We start from the raw sequence: 23,337 nt of genomic DNA on the forward strand, positions 1-23,337 counted from the left end.
ATGTAGCTTTCTAAAATTGTAGTTCCAGACTCATATGAAGAGAGTGGTATTTATGTTCCCGGTGTGCTTGCTGATTTAAGCTCCTTGAGGATAGATAATTCTGCATACATGCAAGCATAGATTATATGAATCAGTTCAATATATTTTGAGCCAGCTAACAAGACAGCGTGGGAGGCAGCTGTCTTAAGTTTAATGGCAAAGAGATACAGAAATCATCCTTACATACATCCAGGCAAATAGTTCCTTGCACACTTAAATTGTTTGTTGTGTCATTAATGGTTAGCGCCCCCCACCCCGCTCTGTACCTTACCAGCTGTGTCTGCTTGGGCAAGTCACTTAACTCTCCTCAGCCTCAGCTTCTCCTTCCATAAAATGGGGATAACAAGATCTACGAACATAAAGTTGTGAAGGTCTGAATGAGGTAATTAATGCATGTGAAGAACTCTGCAGCGTGCCTGACACCTAGAAACTCTCGGTGTATTCGCTGTGATTGCTACTGTGGTGACGATTTTTCTACTCCACTTTGCCCCTCAGACCACAAGAAAAAGGAAACCCTGTTTTAACATACAGTGGATTTTTCCAATCTTTTCAGTCATAAAAGCAGTGTGTGGCCGGCCGGACGCACCCGGCGGAATGCTGTCCAGACAGGCAGGCCGTCCCCATGACAGGCAGCTGTGAGTGCCCGCTGCGGGCTTGCTTGTGTTGCTCAGATCCCCACACACCACAGAAAACTGCATCCCAATGTCGCCGTGAGTGTGGCTGCCACAGACTCATGCTCTATAGTTCTCTTGCGTCATCTGCATTTCGTTCTCTAGATGATGTTCAGGACACACCTCTGTGACTCTTACAGACTATTTGGTGGGATGTTTTCACAATCAATTCCTAAAACACATCCACAAAACCATTTTTTTTCCTTCTCAGCAAACAGCATCTTTTATATTGTGTTTAATATTGTTCAATACTTTTATATTGTATTCATTTCAGGTAAGGTATGTATGGCTAGTTAAAATTTTTTTCCCTCCCTTTCCTTATGTTTCTGTCCTGCACCAACCCCAGACTAAAACACGGGCTGCCAAGAGACATAGTGCTTAGTTATGAGGCAGTGCAGGTTAAAAAATAAACAGTTTTCCAGGGACACAGAGAGCCTGAATTTAAATCCTGGCTCTGCTGCTGCCACTTCGTGTGACTCTCCAGAAGCGCTACTCTCTGAGCCTCAGTTTCTTCATCTGTAAAAATGAACCAGTCAGTAAGCAGTTGTGGTACAAATACTTGTTGTATGCACATAAAAGCTTTAATGGTCATTAATAGTCACATTTTGTGTCTCTGCTGTCTGCAGGCAACTGTTAATTCAAGAACATTACTACCAGATTCTTTCTGTTACTGTAGCTTTGTATCTTTGGGTTAAGTCCTGGATTTCCATTTGTGGTGTTCTCTCAGTCAGATGAATTTGTGAGCCCCGGATCTTTCGGTGCCCAGGCCCATCTAGCATAAGTCAGACAGCTTTCGGTATAACCTGGAAGTCAGACTAGATGCTCTCAAAAGAGTTTGGCGTGGGCTTACACCTCCCCAGGATGGTATACTCTACATAAGTGATCTCAGAGTCCTTCATGTGAAGCCCCCCACCTCCCCCACCCCTAGCCATGGGACTTTGATTCATGAGTTCCTCTAAGCAGCTTGTCTTATCCTCAGCACTGTGGACATTTTGGGCCAGATCTTTCTTGGTTGTGGGGGCTATTCTGCATGTTGTAGGATGTTCTACCCACTACATGCTGGTAGCCCCCCGGTAGTTCTAGCAAACCCCAAATGTCTAGATATTACCAAATGTCCCTGTTGGGGGGGTGGATTAAAATCACCCATGTCGAGAGTCACTGGCCTAAGGCAAGTGTCATACCGTCTGTTGAGTTTGTACCTGTTGAGCACAAGGTTCCAAATGCCACATGCTGTCGGTAAACATGATCAGCAAAGACTCACCTGTCTACCTAGTTCCTAGCAGTTAAGGAATGTTCTGTTATTTACCAGATGGTAGAAAGCAAATAGGAGCTACATAGGTCTAAGAGCTCGAAATACAAAACTAGTCATGACTGCCTAAAATTGGCCACTGGTAATTATGTCCTCTTTGATTTCTTTGCTGAAGATACCCTTTGCCCTGCTATTAAAACTACCACATTCCTACCAACTCTCTTTGTGTCTCTGTGCCTCTCTCTGGCTCCAGCTTTTATTTTCTTTTGTAATAGTGGAGGTGAGTAAGCACTTTCTTCCTGAAAAATTCAGGCAGGGGGTAAAGAAAGTGGTATAAGCAGCAGGATAGGAGTCTACCCCCTTCTAGTCGTTTTGCCCCAGAGAAAGGGAGGTATTAGCAGCCACTGGGTTTGGGCATCCTTCAGCCCTGAAAAGTGGGTGTTTACTAAGTTATCTTGCAGTACCATTCCATGTATTCAAGAGTAGTTTGGCCTTGAAACATACGGGAACAGAATATATTCCAGTGAACATTTCTAAAATATGCTGGGCATTGTACTGAACGCTGGGAATCCATTGGACCAGACAGACCAACCACCACCAGAACTTCCATTCTAGGAGATGTATGCTTCTTGAATGCTTTGGGTTTTTCTAAAGTCTTTTGGTGATCTGAAAGAAAATAGAAAAACAGTTTACAGACCCTCAGTCATTTTCTTCAGTACATTTTGGCTCCCAGGCATCGTGTTTACGGCATGATAGCTGCGGAGCTCTGAGAGTGTTTCTCTTGATGGGGGTTAGAGCTTTGCTAGGGCTGGTCTGTAAAGTTAAAAGCGTCTTATAACATAGCTGCTAATAAATAGCATTGTAACAATCACAGTGTCTTTTTTCTCTGTCCTGCTGATAAAGCTTCGAGGGAAAGCCCTGATAACCAAACAATGGCTATTTTATAAAAAGAACTAGATATTACATAAAGCAGAGGAAAAGACAGTGACATTTAAAATCCCCTCAAGGGGCGCCTGGGTGGCTCAGTGGGTTAAAGCCTCTGCCTTTGGCTCAGGTCCTGATCCCGGTGTCGTGGGATCAAGCCCTGCATCGGGCTCTCTGCTCAATGGGGAGCCTGCTTTCCCCTCTCTCTCTGCCTGCCTCTCTGCCTACTTGTTATCTCTCTGTCAAATAAATAAATAAAATCTTAAAATCCCCTCAAACAAGCTTTCCCAAGGTGTACAGGTGTTAACATTACATGTGATGATGGAGAAAAGAAAACAAAATCTAGCCTGGCTCCTTCAAAAGCCAGCAGGGATACTACACTGTACCTTCTGACCCACAGCTGGTTTGTCTTCACGGTCCCCAATGTGTGTAGAGTGCAGATGAGAGCTCTGTGCTAACGTGATGCCTCAGAACACCAGAAGAAGTGCCTGGAAATACATCAGTTCTTTTAAAGTTTTGTTTTCTTACTCTCCATTTCAGATACGGTTTTGGAGAGGCAGGGAAGCCGAAATTTGGCATTGAACCTAATGCTGAGCTTATGTATGAAGTGACACTTAAGAGTTTCGAAAAGGTGAGAAAATAACCAACTTCTCTAAATCATGGTAGATTTCTTCTCCGTCCACTTCCCAGAAATGACTATCTTATATTATTATTAGTGGGGTGGATAGATGGTATTTATTCGTATGTTGTGCTTTTTGTGACGAAGTTTGTTTCTTGCCTTTGACACTGCTCCCAGAGTCTGGGAGAACTGATACTGCACAGCTGATACACAGCTAAGGAGCTCAGTGTTCTTATTTTGTTCCTACGTGTCAGCCTTTTTTTTTTTTTTTTACTTTTTTGGGTAGAATCCAAGACTTGTTCCCTTATTTGTTCCTAGACTTGTTCTTTCTGTACTTTTTTTTCCTGGGTTGAAGACAAAAAGGTTCACGTTCTGCCAAGCAGCTCCTTGGGGGAGTGGGGTGCAGTTTTCTGAAGCTGAATGGATTGTACCCTTCTCGGAGTCGTGGAAAGGAAGTTATCCAAAATGCAAGGCATCATGGACCATCAGGCTCTATGACAAGAGACACAAGAGACAAACCTGCTGACCCTCCAGCCTTGCCTTTTCCTACCTGTCCAAGTCTAAAAACGAGACAGTTTGTCAGTTGCTTTGGGTTCCAGAAGCAGCAGCCCTCCTGGAGCGTGTTTGTCTCAGGCCTACCTCTGGAGGCTCCGAGCAGCAGTTTCACCAGATACACACAGAGCGAATGCCTGTGCTTAGGCATACCATCACGGCCAGCAAAGTCCCCTCTGCAAATCTGAGGCCCCGCTCTCCCCAGAGAGCTTCTAAGAACTGCATTCTGTAGGCCTGTAGCGCTACCTCGGTGTTCTGTACGTTAAGCTGTGGACTGGAAATGTGACTGTTTATATTCTGTTAGACTTAGTAAGGAAATCATTGTCCTGTGGGGCTGGAACTTTGGGCCAGGAAAGTCAGGGGAGGACTGCTTTGGGATTTTCCCCCAACAGTGACGTTCCTGATCATACCCCTCACACTCCATCCCCCAAACAACCATATTATGCTGTTGTCATGACCATACGTATTGTCCGGGTACCCCTCCTGAAGGCCTGCCAGCTCAGCTCCGATCCTCCAAAGCTGCCTCCATAGCATGATGGTTTTTATTATTAAAGAGAGAGAAAATAATCTTTAGCATATGGTTATTTCGACCTTGGCTTTCCCATTTCCATTTTAATCAAGTAAGCCGCCACAGCCCCCTCCCATCCACAGCCCAGAGGACGCTTCTTTACCGCAGTGCATTCTCACTGTTGTGTGCTGTAAGGAGCCCCCACGCGCTCCCTGCTCCGAGAACGTGGCTCCAGGATATTTGAAACCATGTATATTTGAAACCATGTGAAAGTGTGATGTTGTTGGAAGCAACATTTTAATTCTCTGCCTCATAGTATTAATAACACACTTATACCCCATAGAAGCCAAACTCCATATAAAAAATGCTGAGGGCCCTTATTACCACATTTTAAATTAATAGAACTAAATTGTCAGAAGCAACACAGGGTTGCCAGAAAGACTGGTAACTCTCATTATTCACTTGGTGGGATGGGTGGCAGCAGGATACATCACTAATTGTTTCTTGAATAGAGAGAATTGTACGGTTACCCACTCAAGTTTCATAATTCCTGTAGTAGTAGCACTGACCCAGCCACTGTCGTTTCCCCTAAAGGATCCCAGATTGTTCCGGGACTCTTGCCACTCCCTTTAAATCCAGCTATTCATACTGAAAGTGCACTTGGCTCTGGATTCCTATCTCTAATGGTGGAGAGTGATAATACACATGATACGAAATAGCAAATGGTCACGAAATCCCTGGAAATATTTCTACATCTATGTTTTGCTTGAAGTCCCCCAGATATCCATCTGCAAGTTGACACAATTTAGAAGCTTTAGCTGTTCTAGTGGAGAGACAATGACCTGGCCTGGCATTTAAAAAATTGTTTGTGAATATACGCCTGTGACTTGACTACAGTAGTGTTCCCATTTTAGAGTTTGAAACACTGAGGCTTGAGAGAAACAACTTGCTGAAATTGTAATGGCAGTTTGCTGGGGAAGTCTGTGGGAGGGCGATGAGGGACGTTGGGTTTTGTTGTGTGTCCTCACCTCATAACTCCAAAGATGCGCTCTTTAACAGCACACAATGGCTTAGGTTCCTTACTGTGCTTTTGCCTGCTCTTCCTTCTTGGGCACCATGGGCCAGGCTGCAGCTTGGTCATTATGGAAGGTGAGTTCTAGCCTAGCAGTGAGTGGGCAGTGGCACCCAGTTTTAAGAGCCAGTGCATTTTGAGGTGTGGGTATCCTAGAAGAAGCTGCTGTGTGTTCTTACAGCCATTAGCTGATGCTCTTGCCTTCTCTGTTCATCTAACCGTTGTTACAAATTTACACAACAGGCCAAAGAATCCTGGGAGATGGACACCAAAGAAAAATTGGAGCAGGCTGCCATTGTCAAAGAGAAGGGAACTGTGTATTTCAAGGTGTGTGAGTCCTTGTACAGTCTTTTCCATCACAAAGAATTTGTTCAGGTTGTCAGTGAGTTGTACTGACATCCCCTACTCTGAATTCTAACAGCACCCTTTTGGGTAAGAGTAAGTCTGAATTTTTACAAGTCTGTCATTTTCAGCATTAGAAATGGTGAGAAGGAATGGATTAATGTGACAAAAAGAATACAGAGGTTTCTTTTACACATTCTACTCCAGATTGTAACCATTCATAAAGGCAGGCCAGTTCTGGCTTGCCCACCCTCCACTGTATCTCGCAAGACCTAAGGCATCTTTTTTGGTACATAGTTGGCACTCAGCAAGTGTAGAACTAAAGAATGAATCGGATAATTGTTAGCAAGTGAGAATTCGTGGAGGTAAGTTTCACATCATCTTCCTTTCCGCTGTCTCGGTCGAGCCACGGAGGCACATGACAAAAGGAAAGAACTCGCACAGATTCCAGAAGAAACCAAAAGGAAGAGAATATTCACTTCCTCTAGTGGCCAACATGATCCCTGCCACATTTGGTTTTGTGAGGAATCTTGAGAAACTCCTGAATGACATTCGTTACTGATTGCTTCTTGAAAGCCCTTTCTAGTTATATCTAGGAATGAATGTGTTACTTCCTCACTTAGATCTTAAACCCCCCGAGATAAGAGAAAAAGAAATAGCAGTTCTCATCAGAATGTTCTGCCCATTGCCATTGCTTCCCCACCCCCAACCAAGTACCTTCTCCATGCCCAGCAGAAAGGGTTTAGAGAGGAAGAGAGTGAAAGAATGGAGTTTTGTCAAGTTTTTTTTTTCTTCTTGTTTATGGAGCATCTGCTCTGAGACTTGCTTTTGCACGGACAGCCTTGTCTGGGGCAGGGGGTAAGCAGTGCTGCCTCCTGTGAAACAGCTAGAGAATGATGTAAGACTATATAACCAAGGCAGAATTCACACAGAAGGGCCAACACGTGCCGTGGTTGTTTTTCAGACTGTGGAAACAGACCCATTATTGGGCCATGATACCAATTTAGTGGAAGCGTATTGCATTATGTAGTAAAGATAAATTTTGTTTCATAAAATTTGTTCAGTTGTGTGTGAGTGGGCACTGGATCATAATTGAAAACGTATTTCTTACTGTGGGTTATAGCTAAACACATTTTAAATCTGTTGGAATAGTTAATATATGATTATTTATATTTATCTATAGCTATTATATATACTAAGGTAATGTGTATGGATCACCGGAAAGCTTGGGGGAATAGTGTAATAAGCTCCAAATTGGGAAAACCGGGCTTTATGGCTCCAAGTGGTTTAAAGATATTTAACGTTGAAAGAGGTTACTTTTGTGTGTGAAAGGTGATAGAGTTACGGGCGCCTGTATGGCTCAGTGGATTGGGCATCCAACTCTTTTTTTTTTTAAAAGATTTTATTTATTAGTTTGACAGAGAGAGACAGTGAGAGAGGGAACACAAGCAGGGGGAGTGCAAGAAGAGAAGCAGGCTTCCCACTGAGCAGAGAGCCTGATGTGGGGCTTGATCCCAGGATCCCAGGGTCATGAACTGAGCCAAAGGCAGACGCTTAACAACTGAGCCACACAGGTGCCCTGGGCATCCAACTTTTGATTTCAGCTCAGACAGTGATCTCAAGGTCATGGGCTCGAGCTCTGCATCGGGCTCCACACTCATTGGGGATTCTGCTTATCCCTCTCCTTCTACTACTCTCCCTGCTTTCTCCCTTTCTCTCTCAAATAAATAAATAAAATCTTAAAAAAAAGTGATGACGGGACACATGGGTGGCTCACTCAGTCAGTTAAGCGTCTGCCTTTGGCTCAGGTCATGGTCCCAGGGTCCTGGAATTGACCCCTGCATGGGGCTCCTTGCTCAGCAGGGAACCTGCTCCTCTCTCTGCCTGCTTGTGCCCTCTCTCTCTCAATAAATAAATAAGTAAAATCTTTTTTTAAAAGTGATGGGGTTAGATTAAATGATCCCCAAGTCTTTTTTCAGCTCTAAAGTTCTGTGATATTCAAAACTCTTGAAAAGTAATTTTGATTTTTTCTAATTGAACTATATTGGCTACTTCTAAGCTATTCAAGTAAGCTTCCACATGAGTTATGTGTAGATTCAAATACACAATATGCTAGAATGAAATATTTTTTTGTAAAATCCCTTAGGACCATAGGTCCCAAATGGTGTTTCCTATAAACCTGGAGTCTATAAAAGTCCTTACTGTATTTTTACTTCCCAAACTTCTAAGTAGAATATTAATAGTTTGGGGATGGGGGGGAGTTGGGGTTTTGGCATCTGATTAGAATTATATCAACTCTGTGTAGTAAAACAGCTCAGCTATTCAGAAGCTCTAATTGGTTGCTGATGACTCAGAACTTTAGGGAACAGTATTGGTAATGAAGTAATGTGGCAAAGCCACGTGTTGTATTGCTGTGTGCTGAACACAGAGATGGCCAGAATTACTGATCGGTGGCAGAAAGCAGGGTTTCTGTGTCCGTACGGTTACTTAACTTTGTCACTTCTGAGCATCACAATTGCAGTAGTGATTTGTGTATTTCATAATATTAAGAACCTTCTAAAAATTACTGATCTTTGGATAAAATCTGGATCAGCAGTCACACATATGGAACATATTATTTTTGACATGCAGTTTGATAGACAAAATCTGTCAAAACATTAGTCTGTTGGGGGAAAATTAATGTAAGGTTGAAAACCACTGACCTAAGACTTTTCTCCCAGAATGTCTCCGAACATTTTGTACTACTAGAGACTTCCCTTGAGGCACCTTCATAATTATAGGTAAAAGATCCCAGCAGTGATCCTAGTTTTAGATGTAAGACTTAAAAATGGTTGGTAGATAGTTTCCTGTACACATTCCCTTTTAAAATTTCAGGGCAGGTTTCAATCTGCCACTGTGCCCTCCTGGGCTTCGTATTTCCGAGTGTTTGACTTGGCATGTTGAACACACGCACAGAGTCCAGATGTGTGGGTGAGAGCAGAGATGGGGCGAAGTAAAAAATCTACACTTCATGCCATCTAGTACATTACAGCTCCGTTTTCATCGACCTGTGAATTTGGTTTACACATAAGTAGGTAGATTTCTCCCCTTAGTAAAGAGCTGAATTGCACTCAGTTTTAAAATGGGAATCGTTTTGCTGTTTAGATTGTCAGCTCCTCATATCAACCTCTGAAGGCTAAAGAGAAGAAAAGCAGAAGACTCTCTTCATTTAGCTCTGAAAATAATTAACAGAGAACAACATGCTATTGTGCCAGGCATTGTGCAAGCCAATTAAGCAGACCTGATTTTTGCCCTCAGAGCTGATAGTGTCCTGCAGGACAGGAGCATTAACTATCGGACTTGACTAGTGTTTCTCTTTTCTGACTTGGAGACAGAGTGGTAAGAAGGCTGAGGACACTGCAGTGATACGGGGCTCTCTCGCCCCCTTGTGCTCCTTGCGAAAAAAGCATTTCTCGAGCAAGTTAGTTAAGGATCCTGGTTACCACCAAATCCTTTTCAGACAAACCAGGCTTTGCTGTGTTTTGACTTTGCTGAACCAAGAAACCAATGCTGTAATTTAGGAACAAGTCATCCATAACTCTAGAATTTCTGGTTTTTAAAAAAACTCCTAAGGAAGTGTCCGCCCTGCCTTCTTTCTCCTCCCTTTATTCATTTAGCACAGCATTTCTCAGCCGAGGCACTACTGACATTTGGGGCTGTGTAGCTCTGTGATGCTGAGAGGCTGTCCTGTGCTTTACAGGATGTGTAGCAGCAGCCCTGGCTTCTGCCCACTAGATGCCAGTAGCACGCACACTCCTTGCACACATTCCTTGCAGTTGTGACAAAATATTGCCAGATGCCCCCCCAGGGAGCAGAATCACCCCCACGCTAAAAACTCTTGTTTTAGTACATTAGAAGCAGAAATACCACAAAACGAGATTCTTGTTTGTTGGAAGTTGAGCTCTAAGTACAGTCAGGAGACAGATGAAAGAGCTTTCAAGAAATTAAAATGCTGTATAAATGTAAAGGAACTGTTACAAAGTCTGTTAGGTTTTTTGGGTTTTGGCTTTTTGGTTTGTTTGCTTGTTTTTTGAAACCATAGCCCTCTACCATTCTGATTATTTAGAACCTACCATTATTATTATTATTTTTTTTTAATTTATCTGAAAGAGAGAACAGGAAAGTGCTCAAGCGAGGGGATGGGCAGAAGGAGAAGCAGGCTCCTGGCTGAGCAAGGAGCCCAATGTGGAGCTCGATCCCAGGACCCTGGGTCACAGGCTGAGCAAAGGCAGGTGCTTAACCGACTGAGCCACCCAGGTACCCCAGAACCTACCATTATTATAAGATCTGAGTCATTGTCCTCCCTGGCTTTTTTCTTTCCCTATGATAATACATTAGGAGATAAAAAGAAAAGGTAACAGCTACATTTGAGGAGGACAAGAAAGAAGCAACTGGCAGAACAGAGAAAATACCTGTCCTCCTTACCTAATCTAAATAAAATGATACCTTTCATTTCTATGCACTTCTCCATTTTTGCTCCCCATGATAGAGAAAGTTTTGATTGCATAGTTCTATCTTTGACCTTAATATTTCTTCAGATCTTTACTAGGGCTTCTTTGTGCTAAGTATCTTTGGATATTCCAAAGGGATAAGACATGATTCCTATCCTCAGTTGCTCCCCATCCAGCAAGAGAAAAGACAGAGAAAGAAAGAAATGACAAACCCTGAAACTCAGGAGGACTTTCTTCTCTGTAGTGCCTCAAAAAGTAGTGGGCCTCAGGCTCTGATAAAATGTAAGTGTTGTCTTTATTACCTTGGGCTGCCATAACAATATCTTCTAGACTGGGTGAGATAAAGAACAGGAGTTTACTCACATTTCTGGAGACTGGAAGTCTAAGATCAAGGTGCCAGCAGGGTTGGTGTCTTGTGAGCGTGCTCTCTTTGGGTTCCAGATGGCTGCCTGCTTGCTGTGTCCTGAATGAACCCTCCTAGGTGCTAGCGGCAGGGGAGAAAGCGAGGAAGGAAGTTCTGTGGTGTCTCTTGCAACAGGATTAAGTACATCATGAGGGCCCCCATCCTCGATCCCACTGAAACCTGATTACTTGCCAAAGGCCCCATCTCCAGATACCATCATATTAGAGATAGGCCTTCACCCTGTGAATCAGGGGCACAGGAGACACACAGTTCAGTCCATAGCATGCATAATATAATTTTCTCAAAAATTTCAGCATTTGTTATAAAAGGGCCTGGATTTCATTTTCTTATAAATAACCGTATCACAAATGTCTGAGGCCGAGAGGGTAATAGACTTTGATTTTAGTACACGTTCCTTCAAAACTCTTCAGAATTTTTTCGCACTGCCCTTCTATCGCAGAACCTGTGGGTGCTATAAGTCTTCTGTTCCCTAAACAAGTCACCTGTGAAGTGGGATGTTCAGTGGGGCATGTAGCCTTCCTTTATTTCGGACTTAGACCTTCCACTTGGAACTGGTCTGCCCCATCCTCATCACCAAAAATCAGCATCAGGGCTTCTTTCTACGAGTGGAGCTCGTTTCTTATACCAGACACTTGAAGTCTTTTGTAACTGGAACATTCTCGTAGATTTGCTCCGGGTTTCTCTCTTCTTAGTCTTTGGGTGACCTTTGGAGTATGGGGAAAAACCTCTACATTGAGGTATATACACTGCTTTGACTGTGGTAAGTCCTAGCAACATGATCTTAACACTGCTCATGGGTCAGACATTGGATCTAATATCTTCAGGGATCTGGCGACAATTCTGCCACCTGGTAGGATGTGTCATCTGCTTTCAGGCTTATAGTCAAATCCTTCAGAGGAGATTCCTCACCTGTACTCCCCTTTTATTTGTGTATTTACCAGCTGTCACTTCTTTCATCCTAAAATGGCAATAAACACATTGTCCTGGCCCCATAATTTCTTGCATGGAGCATATATATAATTAATTCACACAAATTAACTACACAGTTGTTATTCATAATTGTTAATTTTCTACCAATCAGGTAAGAGCAAAAATACGGTAGGAGATTTTTCTCATGTAGTTCGCCGGCTGACATCTGTGTGATTTGTGTCTTAGTTATTTATGTTGTATGCTGTTCAACTATGTGTATTTCCATTGTCTGTAGATCAGAGGTCAGCAGACTACATTGTTTTAGGAAGTAACATTCTACTAGGACACAGCCACATACACTTACAAGCAACCCTTGAGCAACATGGCTTTGAACTACACCAGTCCAATTATATACGGACTTTTTTTGATAAATGCAGTACAGTATCATAAATGTATTTTCTTTTATGGTTTTCTGAATAACATTTTGTTTTAATATTTATTGTAAGAATACCATATATAATACAAATAACAGGTAAAATGTGTTGCTCAGTTGTCTGTTATCAATAAAACTTCCAGTCAACAGTAGACTATGAGTAAAGTTTGGGGGAAGTCACAATTATATAAACACTCATCATCAGGGAAATGCAAATGAAAACCACAATCAGATATCACCTCACACCTATTAGAATGGCTAGAAGCAACAACTATTGGCAAGGATGCGGAGAAAGGGGAACCTCCTTGTACTGTTGGTGGGAATGCAAACTGGTACAGCCACTGTGGAAAACAGTTTGGAGGTTCCTGGAAAGTTAAAAGTAGAACTGTCCGTGATCCAGTAATCACACTAGTAGGTGTTTACCCACACAAAAACAATAATTCAAAGGGATACAGGCACCCCTATGTGTATTGCAGCATTATTTATAATAGCCAAGATATGGACCCAAGTGTCTATCAGTACATGATAGATAAGATACAGAGTAAATATATAGTAGAATATTATTCAGCCATAAAAAGAATGAAATCTTGCCATTTGCAATGACACGGATGCAGGTAGAGAGTATGATGCTAAGTGAAATAAGTCAGAGAAAGACAAAACACCGGATGATTTCACTCATGTGGAATTTAAGAAACAAAACAAATGAGAAAAGGGCAGGGGTGTGAAGACCAACCAAGAAACAGACTTAACTACAGAGAACAAACTGACGGTTACTAGAGGGGAGCTAGGTGAGGGGATGGGTGAAACAGGTGAGGGGAATGAAAGAGTACCCTTGTCATGATAAAAAAAAATTAATAAAATGATAAGTAATTAAATCATTTAAAATAAGTTCTACACAGATTTTCAACTACACGGGGAGTCAGAGCCCAAAGCCCTGTGTTCAGGGATCAAACATATTTACATATTGTCTGTGACTACTTTTGCACTACTGTTGACCGAGTTGCAACAGAGACTGTTTGGCCTGCAAAGCCTAAAATATTTATTATCCCCTTTACAGAAAAAGTTTGGCAACTCCTGGTTTAGATAACTAAGGTTTTCTGTATTTGTGACTGGCACTTACCAGCACGTAGTTTCTACTGTGGAGTGCTGATCATCAGGAGAAAAGGGAAAAGTAACTTCCCCTTCAAGTAAACTAGTGATAGAGTCTAAAACTACTCACCAGCCTTATGAAAGTGTGATAAACACTAGCACCAAAGAATGTCACCCAAAGCCTTGACGCCCTCCTGCTGGAAGAACTGTCCCCTCGGAAAAGGATGAGATGGTACTTGCTGGAGAACAAACAGCATTGTAGAGTGCACTGTCCTCAACCAGCTCAGAGGCCACTGGCACTGCAGAGAGAATGGGAAAGGGGGCCTGCATGGCTGTCTCCTAAGAGCAGAAAGAACGGATCAAATATCATGGTTAGTATGAGGGGATTGTTTCATTTGGAGGATTTGGTTGTCTCGGGGAGGCCTGAGCTTACAGTTCTTGGGTATCCCCTCCAGAGCCTTTACAAGAAATAATCCCTAGCTTTTTTTTCTCCTAGGGAGGCAAGTACATGCAGGCAGTGATTCAATATGGGAAGATCGTGTCCTGGCTAGAGATGGAATATGGCTTATCAGAAAAGGAGTCTAAAGCTTCTGAGTCATTTCTGCTTGCTGCCTTCCTGAACCTGGCCATGTGCTACCTGAAGCTTCGAGAATACACCAAAGCTGTGGAATGCTGTGATAAGGTAACGAGTGACGTGCATGTAGATATTCCAGATCTTTTTCTCCATCTTCATACTTGGTCATCTTTTACTTTTTCTAAGCCAAGGGGTGGAGGTCTTTTCATTTTGCTTTCTTTTTTTTTTTTTTTTAAGATTTTATTAATTTGACAGAGATCACAAGTATACAGAGAGGCAGGCAGAGAGAGAGGGAAGCAGGCTCCCCGCTGAGCAGAGAGCCCAATGTGGGCCTCGATCCCAGGACCCTGAGATCATGACCTGAGCCGAAGGCAGCGGCTCAACCCACTGAGCCACCCAGGCGCCCTCATTTTGCTTTCTTATATATACTTGTTTACTTGGAATTATTTGTTTCTCATTATGAATTGGGAAACTCAGAAAGATTGCGATTGCATTCAGATTTTTCTTTTTAAGATTTATTTCTTTTAGAGGGAAAGAGTGTGCACATGCACGCAAGAGAGTGGGGGAGGGGAGAGGCAGAGGGAGAATCCCCAGCGGACTCCCCATTGAGCAAGGAGCCTGACACGGGCTCCATCCCACAACCCTGAGATCATGGCCTGAGCCAAAATCCAACAATCAGATGCTTAACTGACTGAGCCACCCAGACACCACACAGTGAGGCTTTTCTGATGCATAGACTATAATATGTTATGAGTAGTTTTGTTAAAATTGGGGTGCCTGGGTGGCTCAGGGAGTTAAGCATCCAACTCTTGCTCTCGGCTCTGGTCATGATCTCAGGGTCCTAATTTCAAGCCCCACATTGGGCTCCACACTGGGCATGAAGCCTACTTTAGAAGAAAAAAAAAAAGTTAAAATTCTTACAATCTATGACTTTTCTTAAATCTGTGGTATTTGATATTGGATATAAGAACTCCTCAGGTTCAATGTAATAAGAACAGACTTAACTTAAGCATTTCAAGACTTACGTATGATAGACTTGGAGCTGCTTCCATAGAGGATGTACACAGGCCACTTCCATATACTTCTGGGATTGTTTCTACAGGCTCAATTTCCAGGTATGGAAATACAGAGCCAAAACCTGGGATTATTGAATATTATCCATGTATTTTTTTCTCATTATTATTGGCAACAAAAAAAATTCTTGTTTTCATTTTTATTTTTGGTTACTAATGAAAATCATACATCTTTTCATTATTAGTCATTTGCATTTCTTCTGTGAATTGCATGTTCATATGCTTCAACTAGATTATTTGACTGATTTATATTGATTGAGGCAGTCTGTACATTATTACTGTTAACCCTTTGCCTGCCAGTAGGAACCTTGTTCTCCTCGCTTGTAAGTATAGTGTTAATATTTTAATATCTGTCAGATCTTTTACTTTCTAACTAGATAGTTCTCCCCCACCCTAAGATGATAAAAATAATGCTGTTAAGTACTTGCAAAACCTACTCTAACTTGGTGTGCTTTTTAAAAAACTGATTAAAAAAATAACTCTATTATATTTTGATGGGGGAGATTGCATGTAAGTGTATTTGGCCTAGAATCTTTCGTGTTTTGATATGAGGTAAAAATTTAATTCTTATTTTCCATGTTTATAGCCAGTCTCAGCTCCATTTATTGCCAAGTTAATCCTTTCCCTACTGATTTACATTCCCACCTTTGTCCCTCTTAAATCTTTTAATATACATACACAGGAATCTGTTTCTGAATGCTTCGTTCTGTTCCATGTAACTGTTTGCACATAAACTAGCAATCAAACTTTTAATTTCAGTGGTTTCATAATGGTTTTTTTTCCCTTGTGGTAGGTCAGTCCCCTCCTATTTTTTTTTCCCCAAAATTTTCTCTGCCATTTTGGGCATTTACTTCTTCCACTGAATTTTTTTTTTTAATATTTTATTTTTATTTACTTATTTGAGAGAGAGAGACAGAAATAGCAAGAGAGAGCATAAGCAGGGAGAAGAGGGAGAAGCAGGCTCCCACTGAGCAGGAGGCCTGATGTGGGGCTCGATCCCAGGACTCTGGGATCGTGACCTGAGCCAAAGGCAGACGCTTAACCGACTGAGCCACCCAGGCGCCCCTCTTCCACTGAATTTTAAAATGAACTTCTACAGAGGCCCCTCCCAAGTCCCCTTGGGATCATTATAGAAATTGCATTAAATACAGAAGTCCATTATATTTTGATCAACAGTATTTAATTACCTTGAGTCTTATCTCTTTAATACACTTTTTTTAGTCCCCTTGGCCAGAAAGCTTTGGTAAGTCATTTAAATACTGAACTTCTTTGAAATGTCCACAAATTATATTCATGCTTTCTAAAATGTAGACCATCTGTCCCTAGGCCCTTGGACTAGACAGTGCCAATGAGAAGGGCTTGTACAGGAGGGGGGAAGCCCAGCTGCTCATGAACGAGTTTGAGTCAGCCAAGGGTGACTTCGAAAAAGTGCTGGAAGTTAATCCCCAGAATAAGGCTGCACGACTACAGATCTCCATGTGCCAGAAAAAGGCTAAGGAGCACAATGAGCGGGACCGCAGGATATACGCCAACATGTTCAAGAAGTTTGCAGAGCAGGATGCGAAGGTATGTATAGACAGAACCCCCTTGCCTTCGGGTATGTCAAAAACTGACCTTGCCCCTTTGATTTTTGTGTCAAGAAGGTTAAGCATAGGGTAAAAAGGCAGGTAGACAACCCGAGAGGCACAAGAGTGGACAGAATGATTTCTGACCCGATCTGAGGCTGGTTTGGATCCAGAAGTAGAACAGGCTATTCTGCTCACCAGACATACACAGTTGTGAGGCACTGACATGTCCATGGAAGAGAGGAGAAAAGGAAGTTCCTTGGAGATGTACTAAAGTTTGCTTAAAAAGCAAACACATCAAGTATTTTTTCGGATAATGCTTCTTTGTTGAGACTTCCCATATTCCCAGGAAATTGGCCACCATGGGGAAGCCCCACCATCATACCCTTTACATTGTCAGCGCCCCCCTCCAGCAAAGTTGTATTCTGGTCCTGAACTCATCCTCCACTCCCTTGCCCTCTAGTCGCGGCACTCCCTCCTCCCTCCACCAAGCCAGGCACGTTCACCAAAGAAAAGTGAAAGCTACCCCCTCGTAACTGCTGGCAGCACTGCCCTGACTTAGCCACCCAGGCAGGCCTGGCGCAGTATGCGCCATGCTCTCCTGCTGTCTGAGGCCAGGCCAGCAGTCAGCAGGAGCCAGGAATTATTTGAATGTTTCAGTTCTTTTGATTTCTTATTTCTTCCTCAGGAAGAGGCCAGTAAAGCCATGGGCAAGAAGACCTTAGAAGGGGTCACCAATGAAAAGGAAACAGAAAGTCAAGCGATGGAAGAAAAAGCTGGAGGCCACGTATGACCCCACGCAAAGGAGGGAAGAGCCCTAATGAACTTGGCCCCCTCCTCCATGGGCTTTCACCCAACTCAGGACTAAGCAGTGTTTAATGTAAAGTTTGTTAGAGTCTGTGTGAGTCTGGAAGCAAATGGCAAAACCAGTAGCTTCCCAGAAAACAGCCACCCTGCTGCTGCCCAGTGCTCTCCTTGAGGGGGTGGCATGGGACCACTCCAGGTGGAACAAAATGGAAATGACTTGGTGTGGCGAGATTGAGCCAACAGCTAAGTCCAGCTCATTTCAGTTTCTGTCAACTTTCAATATCTAATTCAGGGTCCCTTGAGATAATCCTAACAATTTGAGGCTATCTGTTACATCTGATTGAACTTTAATAGCACTGCAGAAACCTAAAAATAAATGTTTCATGACTTTCTCCTTTCCTACCGTAGGGTGGGGGAGAGGAGGAGGAGGTTTTGTTTTTTAATTGACTGAAGTGCTAGCATTTTTATCCAATAGAACCCATGGGGAGAGGGGTCTGGAATTCCCTCAGGTCCTCGGCAGCACCAGACTCAAAAGCCAGAATCTCAGCAGTCGCTTGCTGACTTAGCCGAACTCCCCCCTCACTAAGCCAGCCTGCTTGGGAGAGTGGGACTCTCTGCACCCAGCCTGGCCCTGGAGGAGGGAGTCTGTCCTTCCCAAAACATTCTTCAGCAATGATAATGAGCAGAGGGAGTTTCTAGATTAGCTTCCCCTGCAGTCGATGAAGTTCTGAGATGCCAGAATTGTGCTTTTTCCCCTCCTCTGTCCCTTGTAGGATATAATGTTGAGTACAGTACTGCCAGCCAGCATATGCTGCTGCTCCGTTTCCTATTACCATTCTAACCCTTGCTATTAAGATTTGAAGATCTGTTCTTAAAATATCTCTGACCTGGGGTGGATTCATTTACATATCCATTTAGGATCCACGCAGCTTTTTAATTTTTTTTTTTGTCTTTAAAAATTACCGGCTCATAAACATGTATACTGATTTATGAAACTTTACTTACACTCCTCTATCATGCAAAAAAAATTTTTTTTGACTTTTTACTACTAAGTAGCTTGATTTTTTTAAAAACAGTATCTGTGGAGTTGAAAAAAGAAGGTGGTATTCTTGTACATTAAGGGTTCTCCTCACAGGTTTGGCACGCAGTAGCTTTCTTTCCCTGCCGATGGCTTCTTTGTTCTGGTGTGAGTTGTGAAAAAGAATTGAAAACCGCTTCCCATGCAGACACATCTCACCTAAAAGCTCCAGTCCCACAGCATGGAATCAGGGCAAGTCTTAAAATACATACACATAGTGGAGTCTTGGTCCTCACGGGTAAGCGAGACTGAGCGTGGCTTTCTCTCCCTGCGGCCTGAGAAGCACTTGTAGGCCCACGTTTGCAACCGAAGGAAACAGTAGCTCCAACCTGGAACATCTCACTTGGTAAAATCCTAAAGAACACTGGCAATTACTAGTTTTTACTTTAATGGTGGTTTTAGCAAAACCCTTCACCTGTTAGGTTAGGACCCACATTGAAATCTAAAAATAAAATCCTTTCCATTTATACCAGTTTTCTTCTCCATAGAACAAATGAAAATTGAATTGTTTCTCCTTTGACAACTAGAATCCTTTTAATTTTTCATTCTTGTCTTTTTTCATAAGATTTCTTTAAAAAGCCCCAGTCTCACAAAGTAAACATGACAAGCAGAAGTCAATTTTGCTTTGTTTGCTTGACTCGTTAGTATTTGTAGCTCTGTTGACTAAAGCAGGACTCCAGTGAGGCCAATACTGAGATTTGATCCTAAAAAGGCCAGTTAGCTTTTTGCAGGTAACAACCCAAAAATGATTCCAAATCTTAGATTATCCCAGCCAGTTGACTCCTGGGTGTGTATTACGGGTCACCTCGTGGCAGGGGAGAGCTGGGGTGTGCGGGTGGTTCTGAGCAAAGGATGGTGAAGTGCCCATCACCACTCAAAAAAAAGAAACTTCGTATATTCTTGTTATCAAATTCAGTAATCTCAATTTGTCTGGAAACCAGCAGATGTCTTTGAACCGTCTTTCAGACTGCATTTGGAGCGCTGAGGCAGCATATGATGAATTAAAAACTTGTTTAAAAAAAATCATTCAGATGCACTTTTTTGTGTTCCTCAAACAACCAAATGTGATTTCCCATTATTCTTGGGTTTTGTTTAAATAGTCCTCAGGCAAAGTTGTTTTGGTTGGAAAACTAGTGTGGGCCAAGCTGAAGAAATGCGACCTCAGAAAATTTTGGCTGGAGACAGTGTGGTCCTCCTCACTCTGAGGCAGACCTGGAACTCAGCATCGGGCTAAAGGAGTGATGCATCTTTGTTCAAATGAACCCAACCACCAGAAAAACAAGAGGAATTTGTTTTCTCGTCCGCTGGTAGATTATTCCACCACATTAACTGATTGTGTAAGGCAGGTTCAGTTTGGGAAACGAAGAGGTTTCATCGTGCCCTCTCTATGTAAAACATGAACACGTGGCAGGGATATTCTGGGTTCAGCATGTGTTTCCTCTTCCTTAAGTGGCATATTTCATCAGATACTCATAGTTACATACCCTGAAGTCCTACGGAGAGCCCACCTAGACTGCAAACGAAAGGCGACACAGCTGTGGGCTGGTAGCGAGCCTGCCTCTAGTTGTTCTTAACCGCTGGCACCTGCGCACGGCCCTGGTGGGCTCCGGCCGCTACCTTTGAGTCTTTCAGAATTCCTTCCTTCATCTCCAGGTTGAATTCGACTCCTACCCCTCTGCTGCTAAGTTACCTGGGAATGAAATAATTCCCTTTATTTGCATGTGTTTGCTAAGCAAATAGCGATCATAGTAGGGCTATTTAGGATAGCCAGAGAAAGTTTCCCAGCTGTAAGTTTGTGACCTGGGTGATTCAAGGCAGCCTGTGTCCATTCCAGACCAGGAGGAGTATCAGTGAAGACCTTTGTCCACACTTGCTCAGCCTTCTTAAGCACAGTGCCCTGGGATGTATTCTCTCAGACTGCAACGCTGGGGGACCCGCCAACATTTGTGACAAAATACATTGAATTTGAGCTGTTTAGTCAAAATCCCAAAGCTCCAAATTCCCTGACCTAGCTGTATATTATTTCCATCAATTGGCTGCTTATGTGTTTGAATAGCAATGACTGGCAAAATTGTACATAAAGGGACATTCTTTCATGGCTTGAGAAAGTTTTCAGGGACCGTCATTCAGCGCTTTCTTACATATTTTTCTCCTACTTGGCTGACATTCGGAGTGGGGGGTAGGGACAGATACTAAGAAAGTAATTTTCAATAATTTCAATTCAATAATTCAATAATTTCATCACTGCTCTTTGCATAATTTATCTCAATCGATAACTGCACATCAGGTACACGTGTGACCTTAGCAATACATTGCAGAAAAGGGACACTGCAGAAAGTAACTCCCAGGAGGACCTTTGTTAGCATCCCTTTGGGGCTAACCACTACCTACAGATGGGACAACTGGAGCATAGTACCCTATACAGGGATTCCTCAAGGCTCTTGGAGAACCAAGTGGGGGAGGGCCCAGAATGATGAAGCGGCCACCCTCAGTCATCCAGGTCAACTGATGGGCTCTCAGAATTCCAAAGTAAGTCTTTTTCTAGTCTGCGGGATGTCCTGACCACTGGAATGAGCTGTTGGTAGTTCTTTAAAATCCTCAAGCATTTGGTAAACCTGAAATGGCAGCAGAGCCATAGGCCTCATAACTAAACTTTGGAGTGAAAATAGGGGAAATGCACTAGTATGTAAAGGATAGGTATGTTTTGCTTTTTAAAGAAGCTCTGGCAAAGCTGGTCGAAGGGCATTCAAGAACTTTCCGTGCCATCTTTGCAGTTCTTTTATAAATCTAAGTATATGAATAAAATACTCTACCCAGCTCCAGAAACTCTGCAGTAATTTAAGGAAATAACTTAAGATGTATGCAAAGATTTAGTCCCAAGATAGTAATAGGAAGTAAATATACATAAAAGGGGATTGGTTAAGTATAATGAAGCATTACATCAGTGGTGTATTCTACAGTTAGTAAAATGATACTTTATAAATATTTTCAGTGATACAGTATAGGAGTGCTGACCATACTGACTTCATCTTTGGCCCTCCCTCATGTTCACCTTTGCTCAGAAACCTCTCGGGGCTGTGTGTTCTGGGTCTCGGAGGTTCATACATCCCTTAGAAATGCCCATCAAAGGTGATGGGCGGGGGGGCTTCTTTTGGCCTCCCGTGAATCTGTTCGAGATCGTTATCTGTTCCTTTCTGATGCACAGGTGCTGCCACAAGATCTGATCAAAAGTTAGCTGTAGTTAGGTCCATGTACACCCTTTGAGGTGCATGTGAACCCCCTGGTCTTGCTACAGTGACCTTTGGTGTTTAGGTTCTTTTTCAGATCTTCTTCTCTGGGTATTAGAACACAACCCACCACCTTGGAGTCTGACTGAAGCAAGAAAATGCAAAGGTTTTCCTTTCGACTCTGCTCATTATGAGCAGAAACTTAAATATTCCTACTTGGAGGACCTGCACCTTTATCTCCTTAAAGCTTTTGACCAAGGAGATAAGGTGGGAAGAACAATGAGCCAATGATTGGTTTGGGGGGATGTGATGTCCAATTCTAGCTGCTCTGCTAACTTATCTGATATCTGCTCACAGCCATCTTTTCCCACTGAAAATTCCTGATCTCTTCAGTCTAAAAATTTAAGCCTACATTTATACTCTCAGCCTCTACAGACATCAAAGTCTGACATAGCCTGGACATACAGTTAATACTCATGTGACCACCACTGAGGGATCCAGGAACTCACTTATTCCTTGACTCCTCACTGTCTCAGTACCTAGTACACCATCACCAATCTAGTACACAGTAGATGCTCAATAAATTGGTTTCCTGTCCTTTCCCATACAGCAGTCCCACACCTCGATCTCACACCTTTAATCCTTTACTTGTCTTGATAATGTGGAAGCCAGAACCATGTGGTTTTCTAGCAATTCCTACAACCTGATTTTGGTGTTAAAATCCTTGAGATGGTGAACCAGCAGCAACTTGAGTAGAGGGGGTGGGGCATAACTGCAAAATGGATCTGTGTATTCAGGCTATGCTGATTTTAAATCTGCCTCCAGTAATACAGATAACTCATAGAGTTCATCCTGAATAGATCAGGGAGGAAGATTCTGGAAAGACCACAGAGGAGGAGGCACCTCCTCTCCGTACCTCCACAACAGTTGCACTGGCAGAATCTAATATAACTATTTTGCAACTCTGGGGTCTGTTGAAGACCAAAGGCAACTTCCCAAGGAAGGCATGGATGGTAAGTTGCAGTCAGTTTCACTCAATTTCAAGTCTTAGCACCATAGTAGTTTACCCATCTGCCACCCCAGCCCGGCAGGAAGCTCTGCAGGTTTTTCTGGAGCAGCTCCCACAGCAAAAAGCACTCTGCCCCTGAATATTGGGGATCACATTCTCCTGATGGCTGCTTCTGTTCACTGAGGTGCAAGTGACTTCCAGGGAGATTTAAAGGGTCAGCAACCTTTTTGCCCACCCCTCTTCATTTTTCACATTTTCCCCTTTTGAGCCATTAAAGACTAGAACATTCAGAAACAGGTGTGCATATTGGGGGTAATTAGCAAGTGACAGTACATGGCTAGGAAAGGGCTCAGGAAAGACCTTAAAAAAGACATTAAATTTGCCGCTCAGTTTGTTCCTCAGCACAGAGACAGCCTACAACAATTAAAACCAGTAACAAGCAGCAAACACTGGGGAAGGGGGAGAAACTGATTTCTAGACTTAATACCACATTATTAGATTCAAATGTTAGTGTTAAAACCACAAGGCATACGAAGAAACAGGAAAGTGCAGCCCATTCAAAGGAAAAAAACAAAAACAGAATCTGTCCTGAAAAAGGATGGAAAGTATATTACACAAAAACTTTAAAACAATCTTCAAGATGCTCAAAAAATTGAAGATATAGAGAAAGTCAAGAAAATTGT

The 23,337-nt window shown here is 42.7% G+C and overlaps 1 protein-coding gene and 1 long non-coding RNA gene across 15 annotated transcripts in view; one reads left to right on the plus strand and one right to left on the minus strand.

Annotated features, from left to right (window-relative positions):
* The window catches only part of FKBP5 (FKBP prolyl isomerase 5), a 117,083-nt gene extending 97,777 nt beyond the window's left edge, over nucleotides 1-19,306 (plus strand). For 11 of the 14 annotated variants that reach the window (XM_082732382.1, XM_082732388.1, XM_082732395.1 and 8 more), the window contains 5 exons: nucleotides 3,424-3,514; nucleotides 5,878-5,961; nucleotides 13,818-14,003; nucleotides 16,295-16,534; nucleotides 17,222-19,306. In XM_082732382.1, coding sequence (XP_082588508.1) covers nucleotides 3,424-3,514; nucleotides 5,878-5,961; nucleotides 13,818-14,003; nucleotides 16,295-16,534; nucleotides 17,222-17,326 — 706 coding nt within the window. In that variant the 3' untranslated portion in view covers nucleotides 17,327-19,306. The remainder of the gene's footprint in view (nucleotides 1-3,423; nucleotides 3,515-5,877; nucleotides 5,962-13,817; nucleotides 14,004-16,294; nucleotides 16,535-17,221) is intronic. The other 3 variants (XM_082732385.1, XM_082732387.1, XM_082732386.1) reach the window with 1 other exon arrangement.
* Nucleotides 1,273-23,337, minus strand: part of LOC309865718 — a 120,687-nt gene continuing 98,622 nt past the window's right edge. Inside the window, exons 3-4 of the long non-coding RNA XR_014312242.1 lie at nucleotides 10,830-10,950; nucleotides 1,273-2,625 (exon numbers count right to left, since the gene is read on the minus strand). This is a non-coding gene — a long non-coding RNA (uncharacterized lncRNA). The remainder of the gene's footprint in view (nucleotides 2,626-10,829; nucleotides 10,951-23,337) is intronic.

This window comes from Mustela nivalis, assembly GCF_964662115.1.
Source record: "Mustela nivalis genome assembly, chromosome: 5".
NCBI lineage: Eukaryota > Metazoa > Chordata > Mammalia > Carnivora > Mustelidae > Mustela > Mustela nivalis.